This window comes from Ranitomeya imitator, unplaced genomic scaffold, assembly GCF_032444005.1.
Source record: "Ranitomeya imitator isolate aRanImi1 unplaced genomic scaffold, aRanImi1.pri SCAFFOLD_315, whole genome shotgun sequence".
NCBI classification, from domain to species: Eukaryota; Metazoa; Chordata; class Amphibia; order Anura; family Dendrobatidae; genus Ranitomeya; species Ranitomeya imitator.
This window is the reverse complement of record NW_027193903.1, coordinates 115,116-138,446: the sequence shown is the minus strand read 5'-3', so window position 1 is coordinate 138,446 and position 23,331 is coordinate 115,116. Positions and strand designations below refer to the sequence as shown.

General features: G+C 46.2%; 2 protein-coding genes across 3 annotated transcripts in view; one reads left to right on the top strand and one right to left on the bottom strand.

The window, feature by feature from the left end:
• Positions 1-1,727: 1,727 nt before the first annotated feature.
• Positions 1,728-23,095, top strand: LOC138654430 (gastrula zinc finger protein XlCGF66.1-like). Of its 2 annotated transcripts, XM_069743437.1 has the most exons (4): positions 1,728-1,867; positions 7,682-7,858; positions 7,940-8,063; positions 22,249-23,095. In XM_069743437.1, exons 1-4 carry the CDS (start codon positions 1,790-1,792, stop codon positions 22,455-22,457), a joined length of 588 nt encoding a protein of 195 aa, XP_069599538.1. In that variant the 5' UTR covers positions 1,728-1,789; the 3' UTR covers positions 22,458-23,095. The 2 variants fall into 2 exon arrangements, with proteins under 2 accessions (XP_069599538.1, XP_069599537.1); XM_069743436.1 differs by having other exon boundaries at positions 7,682-8,063.
• Positions 20,481-23,331, bottom strand: part of LOC138654429 (polyadenylate-binding protein 1-like) — a 31,044-nt gene continuing 28,193 nt past the window's right edge. Inside the window, exon 11 of the mRNA XM_069743432.1 lies at positions 20,481-20,495. The gene's annotated coding sequence lies outside the window, so the exon portion shown is untranslated. The remainder of the gene's footprint in view (positions 20,496-23,331) is intronic.

Here is a 23,331-nt window from a genome sequence, read left to right as displayed (position 1 = left end):
CTCTGCAAACGCAACGTGTCGACCGCAGACCATTCCATCAAAGTCTGCATTTCAAAAGTCACTACTTCCCTTCTGAGCCCCAACGTGTGCCCAAACAGTGGTTTACCCCCACATATGGGGTATCAGCGTACTCAGGACAAACTGGACAACAACTTTTGGGGTCCAATTTCTCTTGTTACTCTTGTGAAAATAAAAATTGTGGGCTACAAAATAATTTTTGAGGAAAGAAAAATGATTTTTTATTTTCACGGCTCTGCGTTATAAACTTCTGTGAAGCACTTGAGGGTTTAAAGTGGTCACCGCACATCTAGATTAGTTCCTTGGGAGGTCTAGTTTCCAAAATGGGGTTACATGTGGGGAAGCTCCAATGTTTAGGCAAACAGGGGCTCTCCAAACGCAACATGGTGTCAGCTAACGATTGGAGCTAATTTTTCATTCAAAAAGTCAAATGGCGCTCCTTCCCTTCCGAGCCCTGCCGTGTGCCCAAACAGTGGTTACCCCTACATGTGAGGTATCAGTGTACTCAGGAGAAATTGCCCAACACATTTTAGGATCCATTTTATCCTGTTACCCATGTGAAAATGAAAAAAATTGAGGCTAAAAGAATTTTTTCGTGAAAAAAAAGTACTTTTTCATTTTTATGGATCAATTTGTGAAGCACCTGGGGGATCAACGTGCTCACTATCCATCTAGATAAGCTCCTTGGGGGGTCTAGTTTCCAAAATGGGGTCAAATTTGGGGGAGCTTTAATGTTTAGGCACACAGGGGCTCTCCAAACGCGACATGGTGTCCGCTAAAGATTGGAGCCAATTTTTCATTGAAAAAGTCAAATGGCGCTCCTTCCCTTCCGAGCCCTGTCGTGCGCCCAAACAGTGGTTCCCCCCCACATATGGGGCATCGGTGTAATCAGGAAAAATTGTACAATAACTTTTGGTGTCCAGTTTCTCTTTTTACCCTTGGGAAAATAAAAAAATTGTTGCTAAAACATAATTTTTGTGACTAAAAAGTTAAATGTTCATTTTTTCCTTCCATGTTGCTTCTGCTGCTGTGAAGCACCTGAAGGGTTAATAAACTTCTTGAATGTGGTTTTGAGCACCTTGAGGGGTGCAGTTTTTAGAATGGTGTCACTTTTGGGTATTTTCAGCCATATAGACCCCTCAAACTGATGGTTTTGTAAATTTTGCTGTAAAAATGAGAAATCGCTGGTCAAATTTTAACCCTTATAACTTCCAAGCAAAAAAAAAATTTGGTTCCAAAATTGTGCTGATGTAAAGTAGACATGTGGGTAATGTTATTTATTAACTATTTTGTGTCACATAACTCTCTCGTTTAACAGAATAAAAATTCAAAATTTGAAAATTGCAAAATTTTCAAAATTGTAGCCAAATTTCCATTTTTTTCACGAATAAACGCAAAAATTATCGACCTAAATTTACCACTAACATGAAGCCCAATATGTCACAAAAAACAATCTCAGAACTGCTAGGATTCGTTGAAGCGTTCCTGAGTTATTACCTCATAAAGGGACAGTGGTCAGAATTATAAAAGACGGCCAGGTCATTAAGGTCAAAATAGGCTGGGTCATGAAGGGGTAAAGAAAGAAAAGAAATTGCCAAATAAGAAACCAACTTCAGCATCGGATTATCTCCAGTAATTGTAATTTTTCCATAAGATTTTCGGTATGTTTTTATATTGGTTCATCTTTTTTTCTACTCAGGGTCTTGCACTGAATAATCCTGTCCGTTAGTTCTTTTAATGTCAAATAATTTTACTGGTTCACCCACCAAGGATGGATAGAGAGAAGAAGAAGATGGAGGAGAGGATAATAAACCTCACCCTGGAGATAATCTTCCATCTTACTGGAGAGGTGAGAGGCTCTGGTGTCATCACATGACCTCATTATCTATGGGAATAACAGGATATGACCGGAGAGGTGAGAGGTTCTGATGTCATCGCATGACCTCATTATCTATGGGAATAACAGGATATGACCGGAGAGGAGAGAGGCTCTGATGTCATCACATGACCTCATTATCTATGGGAATAACGGGATATGACCGGAGAGGTGAGAGGCTCTGATGTCATCACATGACCTCATTATCTATGGGAATAACGGGATATGACCGGAGAGGTGAGAGGTTCTGATGTCATCACATGACCTCATTATCTATGGGAATAACGGGATATGACCGGAGAGATGAGAGGCTCTGATGTCATCACATGACCTCATTATCTATGGAAATAACGGGATATGACCGGAGAGGTGAGAGGCTCTGATGTCATCACATGACCTCATTATCTATGGGAATAACGGGATATGACCGGAGAGGTGAGAGGTTCTGATGTCATCACATGACCTCATTATCTATGGGAATAACGGGATATGACCGGAGAGGTGAGAGGCTCTGATGTCATCACATGACCTCATTATCTATGGGAATAACGGGATATGACCGGAGAGGTGAGAGGCTCTGATATCATCACATGAGCTCATTATCTACGGGAATAACGGGATATGACCGGAGAGGTGAGAGGCTCTGATATCATCACATGAGCTCATTATCTACGGGAATAACGGGATATGACCGGAGAGGTGAGAGGCTCTGATGTCATCACATGACCTCATTATCTATGGGAATAACGGGATATGACCGGAGAGGTGAGAGGCTCTGATATCATCACATGAGCTCATTATCTACAGGAATAACAGGGGATATGACCGGAGAGGTGAAAGGTTCTGATGTCATCACATGACCTCATTATCTATGGGAATAACAGGATATGACCGGAGAGGAGAGAGGTTCTGATGTCATCACATGACCTCATTATCTATGGGAATAACGGGATATGACCGGAGAGGTGAGAGGCTCTGATGTCATCACATTATTATTATTATTATTATTATTATACATTTTTATAGCGCCATTTATTCCATGGCGCTTTACATGTGAATACGGGGCAAATATAGACAAATACATTAAACATGAGCAGATAACAAGGCACACGAGTACATAAGGAGGGAGGACCCTGCCCGCGAGGGCTCACAGTCTGCAGGGGGTGGGTGAGGATACACTAGGAGAGGGAAGAGCTGGCTGTGCGGCTGTTCAGTAGGTTGAGGATCACTGCAGGCTGTAGGCTTGTCGGAAGAGATGAGTCTTCAGGTTCTTTTTGAAGGTTTCTATGGTAGGCGCAAGTCTGATGTGTTGGGGTAGAGAGTTCCAGAGTATGGGGGAAGCACGGGAGAAGTCTTGGATGCGGTTATGGGAAGAAGAGATGAGAGGGGAGTAGAGAAGGAGGTCTTGGGAGGATCGGAGGTCGCGTGTAGGTAGGTACCGGGAGACCATGTCACAGATGTATGGAGGAGACAGGTTGTGGATGGCTTTGTATGTCAGTGTGAGGGTTTTGAACTGGAGTCTCTGGGCGATAGGAAGCCAGTGAAGGGCTTGACACAGGGGAGAGGCTGGGGAATAGCGGGGGGACAGGTGGATTAGTCGGGCAGCAGAGTGTAGGATGGATTGGAGTGGTGCCAGAGTGCTAGAGGGGAGTCCAGAGAGTAGGAGGTTGCAGTAGTCGAGGCGGGAGATGATAAGGGCATGCACTAGCGTTTTTGCAGTGTTGCGGTCAAGGAAAGCACGGATCCGGGAAATATTTTTGAGTTTGAGACGACAGGAGGAGGCAAGGGCTTGGATATGTGGCTTGAAAGAGAGGGCAGAGTCGAGGATCACCCCGAGGCACCGGGCGTGTGGGACTGGGGATAGTGAGCAGCCATTGACATTGATGGATAGGTCTGGTGGAGGGGTAGAGTGAGATGGGGGAAAGATGATGAATTCTGTTTTGTCCATGTTCAGTTGTAGAAAGCGAGCAGAAAAGAAGGCTGAAATGGCAGACAGACAGTGCGGGATTTTGGTAAGCAAGGAGGAGAGGTCATGTCCGGAGAGGTAGATCTGCGTGTCGTCAGCGTAGAGATGGTACTGCATACCGTGGGATTCTATGAGCTGTCCCAGGCCGAAAGTGTAGATGGAGAAGAGTAGGGGTCCTAGAACAGAGCCTTGAGGAACACCGACTGACAAGGGGCGAAGTGAGGAGGTGGTGTGGGGGAGGGAGACACTGAATGTTCGGTCTGTCAGATATGACGAGATCCAGGAAAGGGCCAAGTCTGTGATGCCAAGGGATGAGAGGATTTGTAGCAAAAGGGAGTGGTCTACAGTGTCAAAGGCAGAAGACAAGTCCAGGAGAAGGAGGACAGAGTAGTGTCGCTTGCTCCTGGCAGTTAGTAGGTCATTGGTGACTTTAGTTAGGGCAGTTTCAGTTGAGTGATGGGAACGGAAGCCTGATTGTAACCGATCAAAGAGGGAGCAGGAGGAGAAGTGGGAGGACAGTTCAAGATGGACGTGTTGCTCCAGCAATTTGGAGGCATAAGGGAGAAGAGATATTGGGCGATAGCTAGACACAGAGGATGGGTCGAGGGAGGGCTTTTTGAGGATGGGTGTGATCTTGGCATGCTTGAAGGATGAGGGAAAGACACCTGTTGTGAGTGAGAGGTTGAAGAGGTGTGTTAGGGTTGGGATGAAGACCGTGGAAAGGTTAGGGATGAGGTGGGATGGGAGCGGGTCAAGCGTGCAGGTGGTGAGGTGTGATCTTGACAGGAGGGTGGAGAGCTGATCTTCTGTCATGGTGGAGAAGCTGGTTTTGGAGGAGCAGGGTTGAGCAGCTAAGAGGGGCAGTGGGAGCTGTGGGCCAAAGCTTTCTCTGATCGTGTCGATCTTCTGTTTAAAGAAAGAGGCGAAGTCATCAGCAGAAATGAGGGGGGAGGGAGGAGGTGCGGGGGGACGGAGTAGAGAATTGAAAGTGTTGAAAAGCTGTTTAGGGTTGTGGGACAGGGAGGATATGAGGGATGAGAAGTAAGTTTGTTTTGCGGCAGTGAGCGCAGACTTGAAGCTGGCGAGGGACTGCTTGTATGCAGTGAAGTGGTCGGCAGAGTGGGATCGCTTCCATCTCCGCTCAGCAATCCTGGAAGCCCGTCTCAATTCTTTGGTCAGGCTGGTCAGCCAGGGCTGCCTGTTAATTGTACGAGTTTTACTATGCATGAGTGGGGTGGCCGAATCGAGTGTTGTTGTTATTGTGGTGTTATAAAAAGTGGCAGCAGCATCTGTGTCATGAAGGGAGGCTATGTCTGTGAGAGGGAGAAGGGACTCAGAGAGTGATTGTAAGTTGAGATGTTTGAGATTTCTGCGAGGGTGAGTGAGTTTGTGGAGTGGGGGTTGCACACTAGGAGAGGAGAGGGACGAGAATGTCAGTAGGTTGTGGTCAGACAGGGGGAGGGGTGTGTTAGTGAGGTTAGTAAGGGAGCAGAGGCGGGTGAAGATGAGGTCCAGCGTGTGGCCATCTTTGTGAGTGGCCTCAGAGGACCATTGAGTGAGGCCAAAGGAGGCAGTCAGTGATAAAAGTTTAGAGGTAGCTGAGGTGAAAGTGTCAATGGGGACATTGAAATCACCCATGATGATAGTGGGGATGTCAACAGAGAGGAAATGAAGTAGCCAGGTGGTGAAGTGGTCGAGAAAGGTGGAGATGGCTAGTTCTGGGGGGCGGTAGATGACAGCCAGCTGGAGGTTGGAGGGGGAATAGATGCGGACAGAGTGCACCTCAAACGAGGGAAGAGTAGCGGAGGGTGGTAGCGGGATTGGAGTAAAGGAGCAGGTGTCGGACAGGAGCAAGCCAACTCCTCCACCGCGTTTGTTGCTGGGGCGAGGGGTGTGAGAGAGGTGGAATCCGCCATAGGAGAGCGCAGCTGGAGAGGCCGAGTCAGAGGGGGTGAGCCAGGTTTCAGTGAGGCCGAGGAAGAAGAGTTTGTTGGTGATGAAGAGGTCATGGATAAATGGCAGTTTGTTGCAGATGGAGCGTGCGTTCCATAGTGCTCCAAGTAGGGGGAGCGGGGGAGTGGGGGCTGGATGAATGGGTATGAGGTTGTCGTGGTTGGGAAAACGTGCGGAGGATCGTGGCAGGGGGTTAGAAACGAGTGTGGGGATGAATTGGGGAGGGCCGGGATATGTCACCAGCAATGAGGAGTAACAGACAGATCATTAGAAGGTGGGAGCAGGATAGGACATGATTGGCCGTGTGTGTCTGGATAAAAAGGATTGTATGTGGAGGAACAGTTCTGAGGGGAAGGTGAGATGGCTGGGGAGTATGGAGGAAGAAATGACTAGTTCCTTACTAGGAGGAGGGATTGCAGGAGATTGTAAGAAGGAAAGTAGTATGGGGGTGAAAGAGAAAAGAAACCGAAACATTGTAGTGGTTGGTGTTCTGTTACCTTCCAGTCAATTCCAGTCCAATTCAGTCTAATTCAGAATCATAATTAAAAAGATGTAATTTAAAAGATGATTTGCAGCAGACTGAGTCTATAGCAGACTCCTGCATGTGAATATATCCCCAGTTAAGGGCAATCAGGTGTGAATGAGGGGGTGGCTGGGTATGGGAGACCAGATGTAGAGAGTTAAGCAAAGGTCATAAAGTGAGGGAGGGGTAAGACTGACCACTCAAAGAGATGCCAGGATCACACAATGGGATACATGAAAACAGGTCATGGAAACAAGCTCATAGGTAAGAAAGCATACTAAAAGGATTATATGTGCTGCACCAAGACACTCAGGTCCAGGGGAAGCATAGAAAAGTCAGTGCAATATACAGAGACATTCAGAAGCCAGGGAGAGCTGGGTAAAGTCAGTGCATACCATGGAAAATCAATGCAGTATACAGAGATATTCTGGAGCCAGGGAGAGCTGGGTAAAGTCAGTGCATACCATGGAAAATCAATGCAGTATACAGAGATTCTGGAGCCAGGGAGAGCTGGGTAAAGTCAGTGCATACCATGGAAAATCAATGCAGTATACAGAGATATTCTGGAGCCAGGGAGAGCTGGGTAAAGTCAGTGCATACCATGGAAAATCAATGCAGTATACAGAGATATTCTGGAGCCAGGGAGAGCTGGGTAAAGTCAGTGCATACCATGGAAAATCAATGCAGTATACAGAGATATTCTGGAGCCAGGGAGAGCTGGGTAAAGTCAGTGCATACCTGTGGGAAGAGGAGAACAGCTCGATTAGATGGTGCAGATGATGATAATATTGTAGTAGTGATGAGTAGCCAAATGCATTCTAGAATTCAGTCTAATTCAGAATCATAATTAAAAAGATGTAATTTAAAAGATGGAAGTTAAAAGATGATTTTCAGCAGACTGAGTCTATCACATGACCTCATTATCTACGGGAATAACAGGGGATATGACCGGAGAGGTGAGAGGTTCTGATGTCATCACATGACCTCATTATCTATGGGAATAACAGGATATGACCGGAGAGGAGAGAGGCTCTGATGTCATCACATGACCTCATTATTTATGGGAATAACAGGGGATATGACTGGAGAGGTGAGAGGCTCTGATGTCATCACATGACCTCATTATCTATGGGAATAACAGGGGATGTGACCGGAGAGGTGAGAGGTTCTGATGTCATCACATGATCTCATTATCTATGGGAATAACAGGATATGACCGGAGAGGAGAGAGGCTCTGATGTCATCACATGACCTCATTATCTATGGGAATAACAGGGGATATGACCGGAGAGGTGATGGACTCTGGAGATGTCTGTAGTGATATTATTAATGTCTCCACACTCAGGATTACATAGTAGTGAAGATCTCTAGTGATCGCTGTCAGGCCCCTGTGTCTGAAGGACGGGGAGGAACCCTGAGCCCAATCCTGGAGCCTCCACCTCACTCCCAGATACATGAGGAGATCAATGACCAGAAGATCCTAGAACTCGCCAACAAGATGATTGAGCTGCTGACTGGAGAGGTGACGCTGCTGGGAATGCTGGGACATTATACAGGACAGCACTGGAGGATTCTGGGTGATGACGGTATCATTGTGTGTCAGGTTCCTATAAGGTGTCAGGACGTCACCGTCTATTTCTCCATGGAGGAATGGGAGTATCTAGAAGGACCCAAGGATCGGTACCAGGAGGTGATGATGGAGGAGCACCGGCCCCGCACATCACCAGGTAATAGTCAGGACTAAATACACACGGCCTATAATTCTCTGTATGTAATAACGATGTCAGTCCCGTCTGTGTCTCCTCAGTTCTCTCCAGTAAAAGGACAACCCCAGGGACTTCTCCGATCATCGGGGACTTTTACAATATTTGTTTTGCAGATTTTGGATCCGGAAAAAGATCTGAACAATATTAATGGTCCAAAGAGAAATGTGTGGGGCAATCAGCGGTGTAAAGAGGAGACCCCTAATATGAGGGGCAATCAGCGGTGTGAAGAGGAGACCCCTAATGTGAGGGGCGATCAGCGGTGTAAAGAGGAGACCCCTAATATGAGGGGCGATCAGCGGTGTGAAGAGGAGACCCCTAATGTGAGGGGCGATCAGCGGTGTAAAGAGGAGACCCCTAATGTGAGGGGCGATCAGCGGTGTAAAGAGGAGACCCCTAATATGAGGGGCGATCAGCGGTGTGAAGAGGAGACCCCTAATGTAAAGGGCGATCAGCGGTGTAAAGAGGAGACCCCTAATGTGAAGGGCGATCAGCGGTGTAAAGAGGAGACCCCTAATATGAGGGACGATCAGCGGTGTGAAGAGGAGACCCCTAATGTGAGGGGCGATCAGCGGTGTAAAGAGGAGACCCCTAATATGAGGGGCGATCAGCGGTGTAAAGAGGAGACCCCTAATATGAGGGGCGATCAGCGGTGTGAAGAGGAGACCCCTAATGTGAGGGGCGATCAGCGGTGTAAAGAGGAGACCCCTAATGTGAGGGGCGATCAGCGGTGTAAAGAGGAGACCCCTAATGTGAGGGGCGATCAGCGGTGTAAAGAGGAGACCCCTAATGTGAGGGGCGATCAGCGGTGTAAAGAGGAGACCCCTAATGTGAGGGACGATCAGCGGTGTAAAGAGGAGACCCCTAATATGAGGGGTGATCAGCGGTGTAAAGAGGAGACCCCTAATGTGAGGGACGATCAGCGGTGTAAAGAGGAGACCCCTAATGTGAGGGGCGATCAGCGGTGTAAAGAGGAGACCCCTAATGTGAGGGGCGATCAGCGGTGTAAAGAGGAGACCCCTAATGTGAGGGGCGATCAGCGGTGTAAAGAGGAGACCCCTAATGTGAGGGGCGATCAGCGGTGTAAAGAGGAGACCCCTAATGTGAGGGGCGATCAGCGGTGTAAAGAGGAGACCCCTAATGTGAGGGACGATCAGCGGTGTAAAGAGGAGACCCCTAATATGAGGGACGATCAGCGGTGTAAAGAGGAGACCCCTAATATGAGGGACGATCAGCGGTGTAAAGAGGAGACCCCTAATATGAGGGACGATCAGCGGTGTAAAGAGGAGAACCCTAATATGAGGGGCGATCAGCGGTGTAAAGAGGAGACCCCTAATGTGAGGGACGATCAGCGGTGTAAAGAGGAGACCCCTAATGTGAGGGACGATCAGCGGTGTAAAGAGGAGACCCCTAATGTGAGGGGCGATCAGCGGTGTAAAGAGGAGACCCCTAATGTGAGGGGCGATCAGCGGTGTAAAGAGGAGACCCCTAATGTGAGGGGCGATCAGCGGTGTAAAGAGGAGACCCCTAATGTGAGGGACGATCAGCGGTGTAAAGAGGAGACCCCTAATGTGAGGGGCGATCAGCGGTGTAAAGAGGAGACCCCTAATATGAGGGACGATCAGCGGTGTAAAGAGGAGACCCCTTATATGAGGGGCGATCAGTGGTGTAAAGAGGAGACCCCTAATATGAGGGGCGATCAGCGGTGTAAAGAGGAGACCCCTAATGTGAGGGGCGGTCAGCGGTGTAAAGACGAGACCCCTACAGATCACCGCCCAGGTGAGTGGTGACCGCGGGATAAAAAGAGAAGTCGGATATTCTTCTCCGTCGCCAGCTCTTTAGTGTTTGTGTTCTGTTAATTTTTAGTTATATATTCAGACAAAATACAAATTAAATATGGTTGCAAAATACAGCCAGAATGTGGATGTGAAAGATACAAGAACTGTTTAACCCCTTAGTGACAGAGCCAATTTGGTACTTAATGACCGGGCCAATTTTTGCAATTCTGACCACTGTCACTTTATGAGGTTATAACTCTGGAACGCTTCAATGGATCCCGCTGATTCTGAGATTGTTTTTTCGTGACATATTGTACTTCATGTTAGTGGTAACATGTCTTCGATATTACTTGCGATTATTTATGAAAAAAACGGAAATATGGCGAACATTTTTAAAATTTTGCAATTTTCAAACTTTGTATTTTTATGCCCTTAAATCAGAGAGATATGTCACGAAAAATAGTTAATAAATAACATTTCCCACATGTCTACTTTACATCAGCACAATTTTGGAAACAAAATTTTTTTTTGTTAGGGAGTTATAAGGGTTAAAAGTTGACCAGCAATTTCTCATTTTTACAACACCATTTTTTTGTTAGGGACCACATCTCATTTGAAGTCATTTTGAGGGGTCTATATGATAGAAAATAATGAAGTGTGGCACCATTCTAAAAACTACACCCCTCAAGGTTCTCAAAACGACATTCAAGAAGTTTATTAACCCTTTACGTGCTTCACAGGAACTGAAACAATGTGGAAGGAAAAAATGAACATTTAACTTTTTTTTGCAAACATCTTAATTCAGAACCATTTTTTTTATTTTCACAAGTGTAAAAACAGAAATGTAACCATAAATTTTGTTATGCAATTTCTCCTGAATACGCCAATACCCCATATGTGGGAGTAAACCACTTTTTGGGCGCACCGCAGAACTTAGAAGTGAAGGAGCGCCGTTTGACTTTTTCAATGCAGAATTGGCTGGAATTGAGATTGGACGCCATGTTGCGTTTGCAGAGCCCCATGATGTGCCTAAACAGTGGAAACCCCCCACAAGTGACACCATTTTGGAAACTAGACCCCTTAAGGAACTTATCTAGATGTGTGGTGAGCACTTTGAACCCCCAAGTGATTCACAGAAGTTTATAACGTAGAGCCGTGAAAATAAAAAATCGCTTTTGTTTACACAAAAATGATCTTTTCGCCCACAAATTCTTATTTTCACAAGGGTAACAGGAGAAATTAGACCACAAAAGTTGTTGTGCGATTTCTCGATACCCCATATGTGAGGGTAAACCACTGTTTGGGCGCACCGCAGAGCTTGGAAGTGAAGGAGCGCCGTTTTACTTTTTCAATGTAGAATTGGCTGGAATTGAGATTGGACGCCATGTCGCGTTTGGAGAGCCCCTGATGTGCCTAAACAGTAGAAACCCCCCACAAGTGACCCCATTTTGGAAACTAGACCCCTTAAGGAACTTATCTAGATGTGTGGTGAGCACTTTGAACCCCCATGTGCTTCACAGAAGTTTATAATGTAGAGCCGTGAAAAAAAAAAAATCGCATTTTTTCTACAAAAATGATCTTTTTGCCCACAAATTTTTATTTTCACAAGGGTAACAGGAGAAATTAGACCAGAAAAGTTGTTGTGCAATTTCTCCTGAGTACGCTGATACCCAATATGTGGGGGTAAACCACTGTTTGGGCGCACCGCAGAGCTTGGAAGAGAAGGAGTGCCGTTTTACTTTTTCAATGTAGAATTGGCTGGAATTGAGATTGGACGCCATGTCGCGTTTGGAGAGCCCCTGATGTGCCTAAACAGTAGAAATCCCCCACAAGTGACCCCATTTTGGAAACTAGACCCCCCATGGAACTTATATAGATGTGTGGTGAGAACTTTGAATGCCCAAGTGCTTCACAGAAGTTTATAATGCAGAGTCATAAAAAAAATATATATATATATTTTTCCACAAAAAGGATTTTGTAGCCCCCAAGTTTTTATTTTCACAAGGGTAACAAGAGAAATTGGACCCCAGAAGTTGTTATCCAATGTATCCCGAGTATGCTGATGCCAAATATGTGGGGGTAACCCACTGTTTGGGCGCACGGCAGAGCTTAGAAGGGAGGGAGCACCATTTGACTTTTTGAGCGCAAAATTGGCTGTCGTGTTTGGAGACCCCCTGATGTACCTAAACAGTGGAAACCCCCCAATTCTAGCTCCAACCCAACTCCAACACACCCCTAACCCTAATCCCAACCCGATCCATAATCCTAATCACTAACCCTAACGATAATCCCAACCCTTACCCCAAAACAACCCTAATGTCAACCCTAACCATAACCCTAATCAAAACCCTAAATCCAACACACCCCTAATCCTAATCTCAACACTAACCTCAAACCTAACCCTAATCCCAATACACCCCTAATCACAACCCTAACCTTAACCCTAATCCCAAACCTAACCCTAATCCCAAGCGTAACCCTAATGCCAACCCTAACCCTAATACCAACCCTAATCCAAACCCTAACCCTAATCCCAACTCTAACCCTAACTTTAGCCCCAACCCTAACCCTAAAGCTACTTTCACACTTGCGTCGTTTGGCATCCGTCGCAATCCGTCATTTTGGACAAGAAACAGATCCTGCAAATGTGCCCGCAGGATGTGTTTTTTGCCCATAGACTTGTATTGCCGACGGATCGTGACGGATGGCCACACGTCGCGTCCGTAGTGCACTGGATCAGTGTTTTGGCGGACCGTCAGCACAAAAAAACATTCATTGTAACGTTTTTTTGTATGTCGCATCCGCCATTTCTGACCACACATGCGTGGCCGTAACTCCGCCCCCTCCTCCCCAGGACATAGATTGGGCAGCGGATGCGTTGAAAAACTACATCCGCTGCCCACGTTGTGCACAATTTTCACAACGTGCGTCGGTATGTCGAGCCGATGCATTGCGACGGCCCCGTACCGACGTGTGAAAGAAGCCTAACCCTAAATTTAGCGCCAACCCTAACTCTAAATTTAGCCCCAACCCTAACCCTAAATTTAGCCCTAACCCTAGCCTTAACCCTACCCCTAACCCTAGCCCTACCCCTAACCCTACCCCTAACCCTAATTTTAGCCCCAACTGCTCTTCTCCTGCCGGCCGGCAGATGGAGACAGATGGCGGGCGCACTGCACATGCGCCCGCCATTTTCTTTTGCCCAGAAGATGCCGGCGGCCAGGAGGAGCAGCAGGAGGATCCAGGGACACAGGTGAGTATGGCAGGGTCCCCGAATCCCCCTATTTCTCTGTCCTCTGATGTGCGATCACATCAGAGGACAGAGAATTACACTTAGCTTTTTTTTTTTTTTTTTTTGCGGTCGCCGGTAAACAGTTAATTACCGGCGATTGCAAAACAGGGGTCGCTAAAACCGACCCCCGATCATGCTCTTTGGGGTCTCGGCTACCCCCGGAGCCGAGACCCCAAAGATTCTCGCGGGGCCGGCGGGCGCACTGCGCATGCGCCCATTTTCAAGATGGCGGCGCCCACCGGGAGCCACGAGGAGCATCGGGAGAGATAGGTAAGTATTGGGGGGCTACCTGGGACCCCTTTTCTCTATCCTCCGATGTGCGATCACATCGTAGGATAGAGAAATTAAAAAGAGATCGCGTTTTCTTTTGCGATCGCCGGTAAACGGTTAATTACCGGCGATCGCAAATGCGGGGTGGGTTAAAAACCCCCCGAATCATGTTCTCTGGGGTCTCGGCTACCCCCGGCAGCTGAGACCCCGGAGAAAATCCGACTCTGGGGGGCGCTATTTACTTTTTCCACAGCACCGTTAATTAACGGCGCTGTGGTTTAAGTACCCTTAGCGGCCGCCGTTAAAAGGCGTATCGGCGGTCGCTAAGGGGTTAATGTCTGCTGTTGTTTTATAGCAGCATTTATCTGGGATTGAAAGAGAAATAAGAACTGTATGTAGGGGTGAAAAAACTATGGAAACAGTTGCACATTTTTCAAGAACGCCTCTTTTCCTAAAATCTGAAAGCTCCTGAGAAAAGTTGTCCAAACGATAGTGAATACATTTTGAAGTATAGACTGCTCTAATGAGCGTTAGTGGGGCCTCCTACACATGAAAAACTTACGGAAACCAAATCTTTCTGTGGAAATGGCCAAACATTTTCTATTTGGAATATTCTTTTTATGTAGGGTAAGGTAGATAATGTACCGAGAAAGGCAGTCACAGCTTGCCGAGTACATTGTTGCAAATTTGTATGCTCCTTTTTGCATTTTATTCCAGCATGAGTTTTATTAAGATAAGCGAATACGATGTCAATTTTAGATAAGAAAAGCCATTTGTTCTTTGTACATTACAATTCCACTCTTCCTCCATGCATTGTAAAGCCTCATAGTTGTCGGATAAATGATCATCTGGTCGACAGCTTCTTCTACCGAACTCAGCATACACCGAAGTGCACTAACAGCTCCTAAAGGACATCATAAATTATATGCAGGCTTGGACTGGCTCCTCCGGTGGGCCCACGTGCACGAATGGGTCACCACCCTCTTATATAAGCAGCACTTGACACTTTATAATTGAATCATTATGTACGGACACAGGCAGCATCTTATTAATTGAACAATCTACCCAGTTCATTGTTATACAAATTTGTGATTAAGGATAATGTCACATTTGCACGTAGTTGAAAAGTGGGGTTCTGGAGATGGTTCTTCGTGGGCCAGACACTGATTATGTGTCATATACAGTGCCGTACATTGTAATGTGTGTCCTGAAGCCAAGTCCAGATATGATAAATCCAGTACATACTGTATATCCACAATAACAGAATCCATGAGCCCTGTATGGGCCTTTGTAGCATTCTAGATCCTATAAAGACGTACGTTTCACCCTCTACTGGTACTAGAAGTACTTCACCATCTTATTAAATGGTGCAGGTTTTTTCCTTGCTGGCAGTGCAAGGGTCAATCTGTCAGCTCTTTAATGTTTGCCACTCCCCTCTACTATACATGATCACCTTTGGAATTGTCAGTGCTAGCTCTCACTGCCTGGTTTGGAGTTGGAGGTGTAGTTCTTGTTTGGAGATTTGTTATTGTTGCTCAGTTTTTTTTGTGTGCACATCCTCATCCTCTCCTACTTGGTTTCTCCTTCCTTTTACTCCCGTGTGTTCCACTCTGTTGTTTAATGAGTGTATTTTATAAGATTCTTATTTTCATTTATCTCTGTCCGTCTTCCCTTGTTTGTCTGGTTAGTGTTCTCCTACACACTTTGGCTTCTCACCTTCCTGGGTGGGGGAGGGAACAGATAAGGGTTGATATAGGAGCACAGCAAAGCACGTGAACCAGGTGTCTCATTCTTCAAAAGTAATCCAAGGAAACAGGGATAGTCTAGAGCTCCCCTATTTTTAGGGACCTGGTTAGCGCCCACAGTCACAAGGTATTTCGTGATATTAACACTGGCCCATAACTTTTTTGATCCATCATGGATCCGGCGGCTGCTCTGACAGGTTAAGTGCAGCCACTCAGCTTGGCAGACTTGCGCCCAGTTGTTTGGCAACCCCTAACACTTCAGGCTTAGGGCTCTCAGGCAACCCTTAGTTGAGCCCAAGATCACATTGCCAGATAGGTTCTCTAGGAGTTGGGATGTTTGTTGTTTTCAGGGAAACCTGTAAACTTTATTTTATATTACATAATCACTACTCAGGTACCGAGGAGCAATGGGTGGGGATCGCCTGGGCATTTTGTATTCCGTGTGACTCTGTCTCTTCAGACGGTTGAGGATTTTTTTTCAGGCTCTGGGTCATATATACGATGACCCCGACCTTGTTTCTCTGGCCGAATCTAAACTGTGAGCTTCCGCAGGGAGACCGGACAGTGGAGGTGTATTGCTCCGAGTCTCGTAGGTGGTCCAGTTCTGTCAAGGGCTTTCTGTGAGGGTAAAGGATGAAGGCGGCCATGTCTCTGGCTATCCAGGTGGACTGCCGTCTTCAGCAGAGACATAAACAGACACCCCAATTTTCGAGGGATCCGGGGTCAAGGGAACCTAGGGCTTACTCAACCAAAGAACCAATGCATTTGGCGGGAATGGCTTGTTTATTTGTCCCACTGCAGTTTGGCATACAGGGGAAGTGTGTTTTGTTGGTGAGAAGGATCGTTTTGTGGGTACTTGTCCTTCCATACATAACCGCAAACAGCCACGAGAAAAGTAAGGAGCCCGGGTTGTGGGTAAGTTAACAACCCAGGTGTATATATTTCCTCTGTGGTAAGGTCACAATTTTTTTACCAGCCAAGATCCATTTTGGTAAAATTAAAGTGGTTATTTAAGCCTTTCTAGACAGTGAGGCAGTGTTTTATCAGATTAATGCCAGGTTCGTCCAGGACAAGGGTCTCAAGACACATAAACTGTCTAGTCTATGCCCACAATTGCCATTGACTCTGTACCCTTGAGCCAGGGGTATTTTACTCAGGTCATTCGAATGATACATCTGCTGATAGGGGCAATGCACTCAGAATTAATCAAGTGTTATGTGCTAGATAGTTTGCCCTCTCCTGTGGCATTTGAACTACCTTGGCGTATGCTGAACAATGCTGTAGTGGACTGACAGACTCGGGAGGTGGTAAAGTGGAGCGAGTATTGTCAAGGACACTGGTTGGGCACCCGGTTAGCCAGGGTGGATACCCGGTCTCTGCCGGAATACCTGTCTGACTTCGGGGATGTGTTTTCAGAACAGGGGTGTCAAGACCTCCTTCCTCATAGTCCTTATGATTGTGCTATTAATCTTATTGATGGGGCCATTATCTAATATTCAATGGGGCTATTATATAATTTTTCTGTTCCAGAGAGGCAGGCCATAAAGGTCTACACCATGTTCCAAATTATTATGCAAATTGGATTTAAGTGTCATAAAGATTTAATTGTTTTGTTTTTCAAAGAAACTCGTGGATGGTATTGTGTCTCAGGGCTCAATGGCTCACTGAAATCAATCTTAAACACATGTGATAATTAGTTTTCCAGGTGATTCTAATTAAAGGAAAACTACTTAAAAATGATGTTCCACATTATCAAGCAGGCCACAGGTTTCAAGCAATATGAGAAATAAAAAGGATTTCTCTACTGCTGAAAAGCGTTAAATAGTGCAATGCCTTGGTCAAGGGATGAAAACATTAGATATTTCACGAAAACAGAGTGATAATTAGGGTTGAGTGAAAAGGATCGGACAAATTGAAAAATCTCCAACTTTCGGCAAAGTCGGGTTTCATGAAACCCGACCCAATCCTAATGTGGGATCGGCCACGAGGTCGGCGATCAGCGCGCCAAAGTCGTGTTTCGTATGACGTTTTCAGCACAATTTCTCAGCCAATGAAGGAGGATGCAGAGTGTGGGCAGCGTGATGACATAGGTCCTGGTCCCCACCATCTTAGAGAAGGGCATTGCAGTGATTGGCTTGCTTTCTGCGGCGACGCAGGGGCTATAAAGGGGCATGCACGCCGACCGCCATCTTACTTCTGCCGATCTTAGCATAGGGAGAGGTTGCTGCAGCTGCATCAGAAGAAGGGATATAGTTAGGGAGGGAAGATTAACCCCGAAACTGCTTGTGCTGTAGCGATTTCCACTGTCCAACACCACCTTTTCTTTGCAGGGACAGTGGAGTTTATATTTTTGTGCATCAGCTCTGTAGCTTATTAGGCTGCCTTATAAGGCTCCCTGATAGCTGCATTGCTGTTTGTACGCCGCTGTGCAAACCAACTGCTTTTTGAAAAGCAAAAATCCTGTTGCTCCTTTCTGCACAGTTATTTTGTTTATTTGACCACTCCACACTTTTGTGTGCAGCAGTCCTTTTTATTGCTGGCTGCCAAACTTGTCCTGAGCTCATTGTAGGGAGATTGAAATTGTACTACAGTCCTTGTATTTTTTGATATATCTTCCAGCCACGTTCTGCCACTAACATTGTGTAGTGAAATACACTGGGCCTGAGTTTGGGTGTATTCTCCTCCCCAAAAAAGGGAGATTTAAATTGGCACTAAGTGGATCTACGTCAGTTCTGTTTGTCGTATATCTTCCAGCCACGTTCTGCCACTTACATTGTGTAGTGAAATACACTGGGCCTGAGTTTAGGTGCAGTCTCCCCCCCAAAAAAGGGAGATTTAAATTCTCAACAAGTTTATATACACCTACCTTGTTTTATAGTACCATATAACGGTTGTTATTTTGGTTACATTTTCCCAAAAATGAGGAAGTCTGGTGGAAGAGGCCGTGGGCGGTCGTTGCCAGCTGGTAATGATGGTGGTAGTGGAAAAAGCAAAATAGCACATAAGGCTCGAGGTGTTGAGCCAGCGTCATCGTCTGGCTACACAAGGCCTCAAAGGCTCCCTTATCTGGGAGTAGGAAAACCGCTTTTAAAGCCGGAACAGCAGGAAAAAGTTTTGGCTTTCCTTGCTGACTCAGCCTCTAGCTCTTGACCCTGGTAATGTCGAGCAGTTGGGGTAGATAAACAGCACAAACCTTCCCTTTTAATAACCCCCCCCCATAACCCATGCCCTCTTACCCCTAAATAAAGACTCAAACTACATATTCTTTTGGAATAATGTCGGCCACTGCAGCCTTTTTATTTAAATACAAACAAACATAATAAATTATAACATCCAATAACTTTAAACTAGGAGGGGTCCTTGGAGCTCCCATGGATCTGGTGATCAAACACACAGCACAACGTGAACGTTACCAAAACCAAATTACTCCCAGCCGATACCGCCTGGCTCAGGAGCACCAAAACCCCAGCGGGTTCCCTGTTCACGTTACAATTCCCGGGGAACCGACCACCCCCGCCGGAACCCCCCAAGTCACCAGATCCAAAACCAGTTTTAACACAAAATAACGGGGAGCCATAAGCCAATGAATCCCCCCAACCCAATTTCCATCAACTCCAAGGACTCCCCCCAGCCACCACAACGAGGGACTTTGAAACCTTAAAGACCTGAGACCCCACCACTCCGAAACGCTATGGCCTTCTCCACACCTTCCTGCAGCCCAAGTGCCCAAAAATCAATCCCAACGGCATTCAGAAGCACACCGTCTGCCAGCCAGAACGCCCCGTCACCTTTTTCCAACTCAAAATGCCTTACGGCTACTCCACCATTCCTGGCCACAAACGCGGACACCGCTCTGTTGACCTTGATCCTGGCCTTATTAAGTTTTTCCAAGGACCGCATATTCCTCCACCGTTTTCGCGGTACAATCTCCGACCAGACCACCGATATCCCCGGATATAACCGCCACAACCGCAACAAGTCCTGCTTGATGTCCTTAATTAGTTCTCTAAATGGGCGCATACCCAAATCATTACCTCCCACGTGTAGCACCAAAATCTACGGTGACCTGTCCAAAACTACCGCAGCATTGATCTCCTTCAGCACCCTGTTCCAGGACAAACCTCTAAAACCAATCCACCGGACCACTGCTACCGACCGATCGAAACCGAGTTGTCTACCCTTCGACCGTACGTCAGCGCGCCGGGCTCCCCAATGCACATAGGAATGGCCGAAAATCCACACCAAAAACGGTAAGGAACCTAAAAATACAAACACAAAGTTCAATCCACCACCTAAAGACCGCGATTTATCAAAACGAACCTTTCCAGGACGAAAACACACACCCCCACTTAACACCTAACATAACTGCGATATCTATTCGACTTCCATCTCCCAATACGCTTGATAGCCTCCGCATCCAAACCTCCCGCAGCCGCATCCGTAGCTGCCCCAATCCGAAAGGAATGAGGAGTAAAACGCGAATCATCCAACCCCAATACATCAAGCGCTCTCTTGAAAATCATCTGAAACTGATATCTTGACAAAGCAGAACCGTCCTCATGACAAAGTAAAGATCCCTCCCTGCGAGGCCCTAGCCCCCAAAAACTTTTCAAACAACTAACTGGGCACATCAGTGAACCAACTACCGCACCCAACTCAATTTTTCTACCGCGCCCCATCTGATCCGTCTTGGATCGACGCAACCAGAACTCCACACGCCCTTCAGACAAGAGAACATCCCTTGCCAAAACTCCCCCAGCTGTATACTTATTAGGAGACACCAGTTCACTAATTCTCATTGCACCAAAATATGCCAACGAGAAAGCCAAACTGAAAAGACGTTGTTCAAACAGTGACCCACAACAGTCCCCCAAAATCTCACCCAATCGCTCCAACATCGCAAAAGACACGGGACGCCGGGAATCCAACCTACCATATTGTCTCCGGAAACCTTTTACGGCTTGCCTCACCAGGAAAGCTTTAGACAAATCACACTGCCCCCTCAATTTGAAACCAAACGCCAAAGCCGCCAGCAAGCGTGATACCTTCGCCCACGACCAACCCTCATCCAAACCACGGCTAATCCAGGACAACAAAATCCCCACCTGATCATCAGCATTACCTCCACCCGGGCAGGATGCCAAGACCCCTTCCCAAGAAGACCAAGCCATCTGATAAGCCTCCCATGTTTTGGGAGCCAACGACGACCTTATCAGATCTTCAGCATCCCCGATGCCACGAGCCAAAGGTCCGCTGGGCAATCCAAACCGATGGTTTCTGCCTCCGGAGCCAAAGACCGGAAACGCTCGAACTGGAAACGAGAAAGAGAATCAACTAACGACCAACCACTAGATTGGGCACGGGGAATCACCTCACGGAGTCATTTCCATGTGGTGGTTGCAATATTTGCCCCTACATGGTTGCAGCTGATAATGTTACCCTCCCAATGTTTCCAGGCACTTTAAACCTTATTCAAACTGTCGCTCGAGGAATCTACTATATTGTCTAATTCTGTCTGTTTGTAATGGAAATCCCGCGTCCCTGATTGGTCGCGCCAGCCGCACACGATCAATCAGCGACAGGCGCAGTCATAGTGTGTCAGTCACAGTGTGATGTAGTTCAGTCACGTTTACTGGACAAGTTCCATCAGTCACAGTGCCATGCAGTTCACTCACGTTTACTGAACAAGTTCTGTAAGTCAAAGTGCCACATAGTTCACTCACGTTTACTGAACAAGTTCTGTCAGTCACAGTGCAATGCAGTTCAGTCACGTTTACTGAACAAGTCCTGTCTGTCACAGTGCCACATAGTTCAGTCACGTTTACTGAACAAGTTCTGTAAGTCACAGTGCCACATAGTTCACTCACGTTTACTGAACAAGTTCTGCCAGTCACAGTGCCACATAGTTCAGTCACGTTTACTGAACAAGTTCTGTCAGTCACAGTGCCACGCAGTTCAGTCACGTTTACTGAACAAGTTCTGTTAGTCACAGTGCCATGCAGTTCAGTCACGTTTACTGAACAAGTCCTGTCTGTCACAGTGCCACATAGTTCACTCACGTTTACTGAACAAGTTCTGCCAGTCACAGTGCCACATAGTTCAGTCACGTTTACTGAACAAGTTCTGTAAGTCACAGTGCCACCCAGTTCAGTCACGTTTACTGAACAAGTTCTGTCAGTCACAGTGCCACGTAGTTCAGTCACGTTTACTGAACAAGTTCTGTCAGTCACAGTGCCACGTAGTTCAGTCACGTTTACTGAACAAGTTCTGTCAGTCAGAGTGCCACGCAGTTCAGTCACGTTTACTGAACAAGTTCTGTCAGTCACAGTGCCATGCAGTTCAGTCACGTTTACTGAATAAGTTCTGTCAGTCACAGTGCCACGTGGTTCAGTCACGTTTACTGAACAAGTTCTGTCAGTCACAGTGCCACGCAGTTCAGTCACGTTTACTGAAGAAGTTCTGTCAGTCACAGTGCCATGCAGTTCACTCACGTTTACTGAACAAGTTCTGTGAGTCACAGAGCCACGTAGTTCAGTCACGTTTACTGAACAAGTCCTGTCTGTCACAGTGCCACGCAGTTCAGTCACGTTTACTGAACAAGTTCTGTCAGTCACAGTGCCACATAGTTTAGTCACGTTTACTGAACAAGTTCTGTCCACATATTTTAGAATACCCGATGCGTTAGGATCAGGCCACCATCTAGTGTGATATATATTCTTATCTGTCAATGCCCAAAGATATACAGTATGTGGGACAAAGTAGCCAAGAAATCAAACGCAGAATTCAGCAGCACATTTCCAATATAGAACACCATGGGAGTAGACATCACAAAATACGTGTAATGATGGTGGACCAGGTTATTGGCAACATTCGGGGTGGGAATCCAACTAAGGACCTCCTTCGCCGGGAGTCCCGTTGGATTTTCAATTTAAAGAGCATGTCCCCTGGAGGTCTAAAGGAGGAATTCTCGTTTTCTGGGTTCTATGGTTAAAATACACACCATAATTATATGTCTTTTTGTTTAGTTATATGGCTCATCTCTATTCTATTTCTATTTTTTTTAGATATACCCTGGACCAGTAGACATTGGTATTCGTTGTTCTGTGATGGAAGCACATTCACTTTCCCTGGAGAGGATTTACATCTTACTCTCACCTTGGTGCTTGCTTGGAGTATTATGGCTATTTTCATCAGAGAATTAGGCTGGGTTCACATTGCGTTATGGGCGCCCGTTATACGGACTACGTTACACCGCGGCATAAACACGGTGTAACGTAGTCCGTTAAGGCCGCCATTAATTCCTATGTGGGATGCATCGCACAATGGGCGTGCGCTAGGGATGTGCCGTCATTGAGTGACGGACCCTGAGACGCGGGCTGCAGCGTTTCCTAGTCCGTCACTGCTAGCGCAGATAGAGCTAGCAGATGCTCTATCTGCGCTAGCGTGCTGCCATACCGGCACTTGCATCAGCAGCCCGTTAACGTATGTGTTGAACGGGCTGCTGTAAACGCAATGTGAACCCGGCCTTATTTTCTAGTCATCAGATCTCTTTCCTGAAGCGTCTATTCACAGTACCATATCTTCATTTATGTTTTTTTGAGTTTTCCTTTATTCTAATTGTTCAGCTGGGTCCGACACTTATCTAACAAGTGTTTGTTTCCTATATTCTGGATCATTAATCGTGGATGATTGGCAGTTCAGTACGACTTGAGACTTATGTATATGTACCATGTATTGTCATGGGCCAGCCTCCTCGATTTGTTTCAGATTTTTTTCCCTGCATTTTGACCTTTTTCATCTATTTATAAAGTCATGTTTAGTCTCGGGCAGTTTGTTGAAGGAGACTTTCGGGTTTCTTTTTTGTATTTTTGTATTTTGCCTAATGGTTCAATAAAGATTCAGTATGCATTATACAGTGTGATAGTTATTAAATATTCTCATGTGGTTCTGTGTTATCTTACTCTATTACATCATCTATCTCTTTATTATTATTTTATTATTATTTTTTTATATTTATTTTCATTAACTTTATTATATACAGTACAGACCAAAAGTTTGGACACACCTTATCATTTAAAGATTTTTCTGTATTTTCTTGACTCTGAAAACTGTAAATTCACACTGAAGGCATCAAAGCTATGAATTAA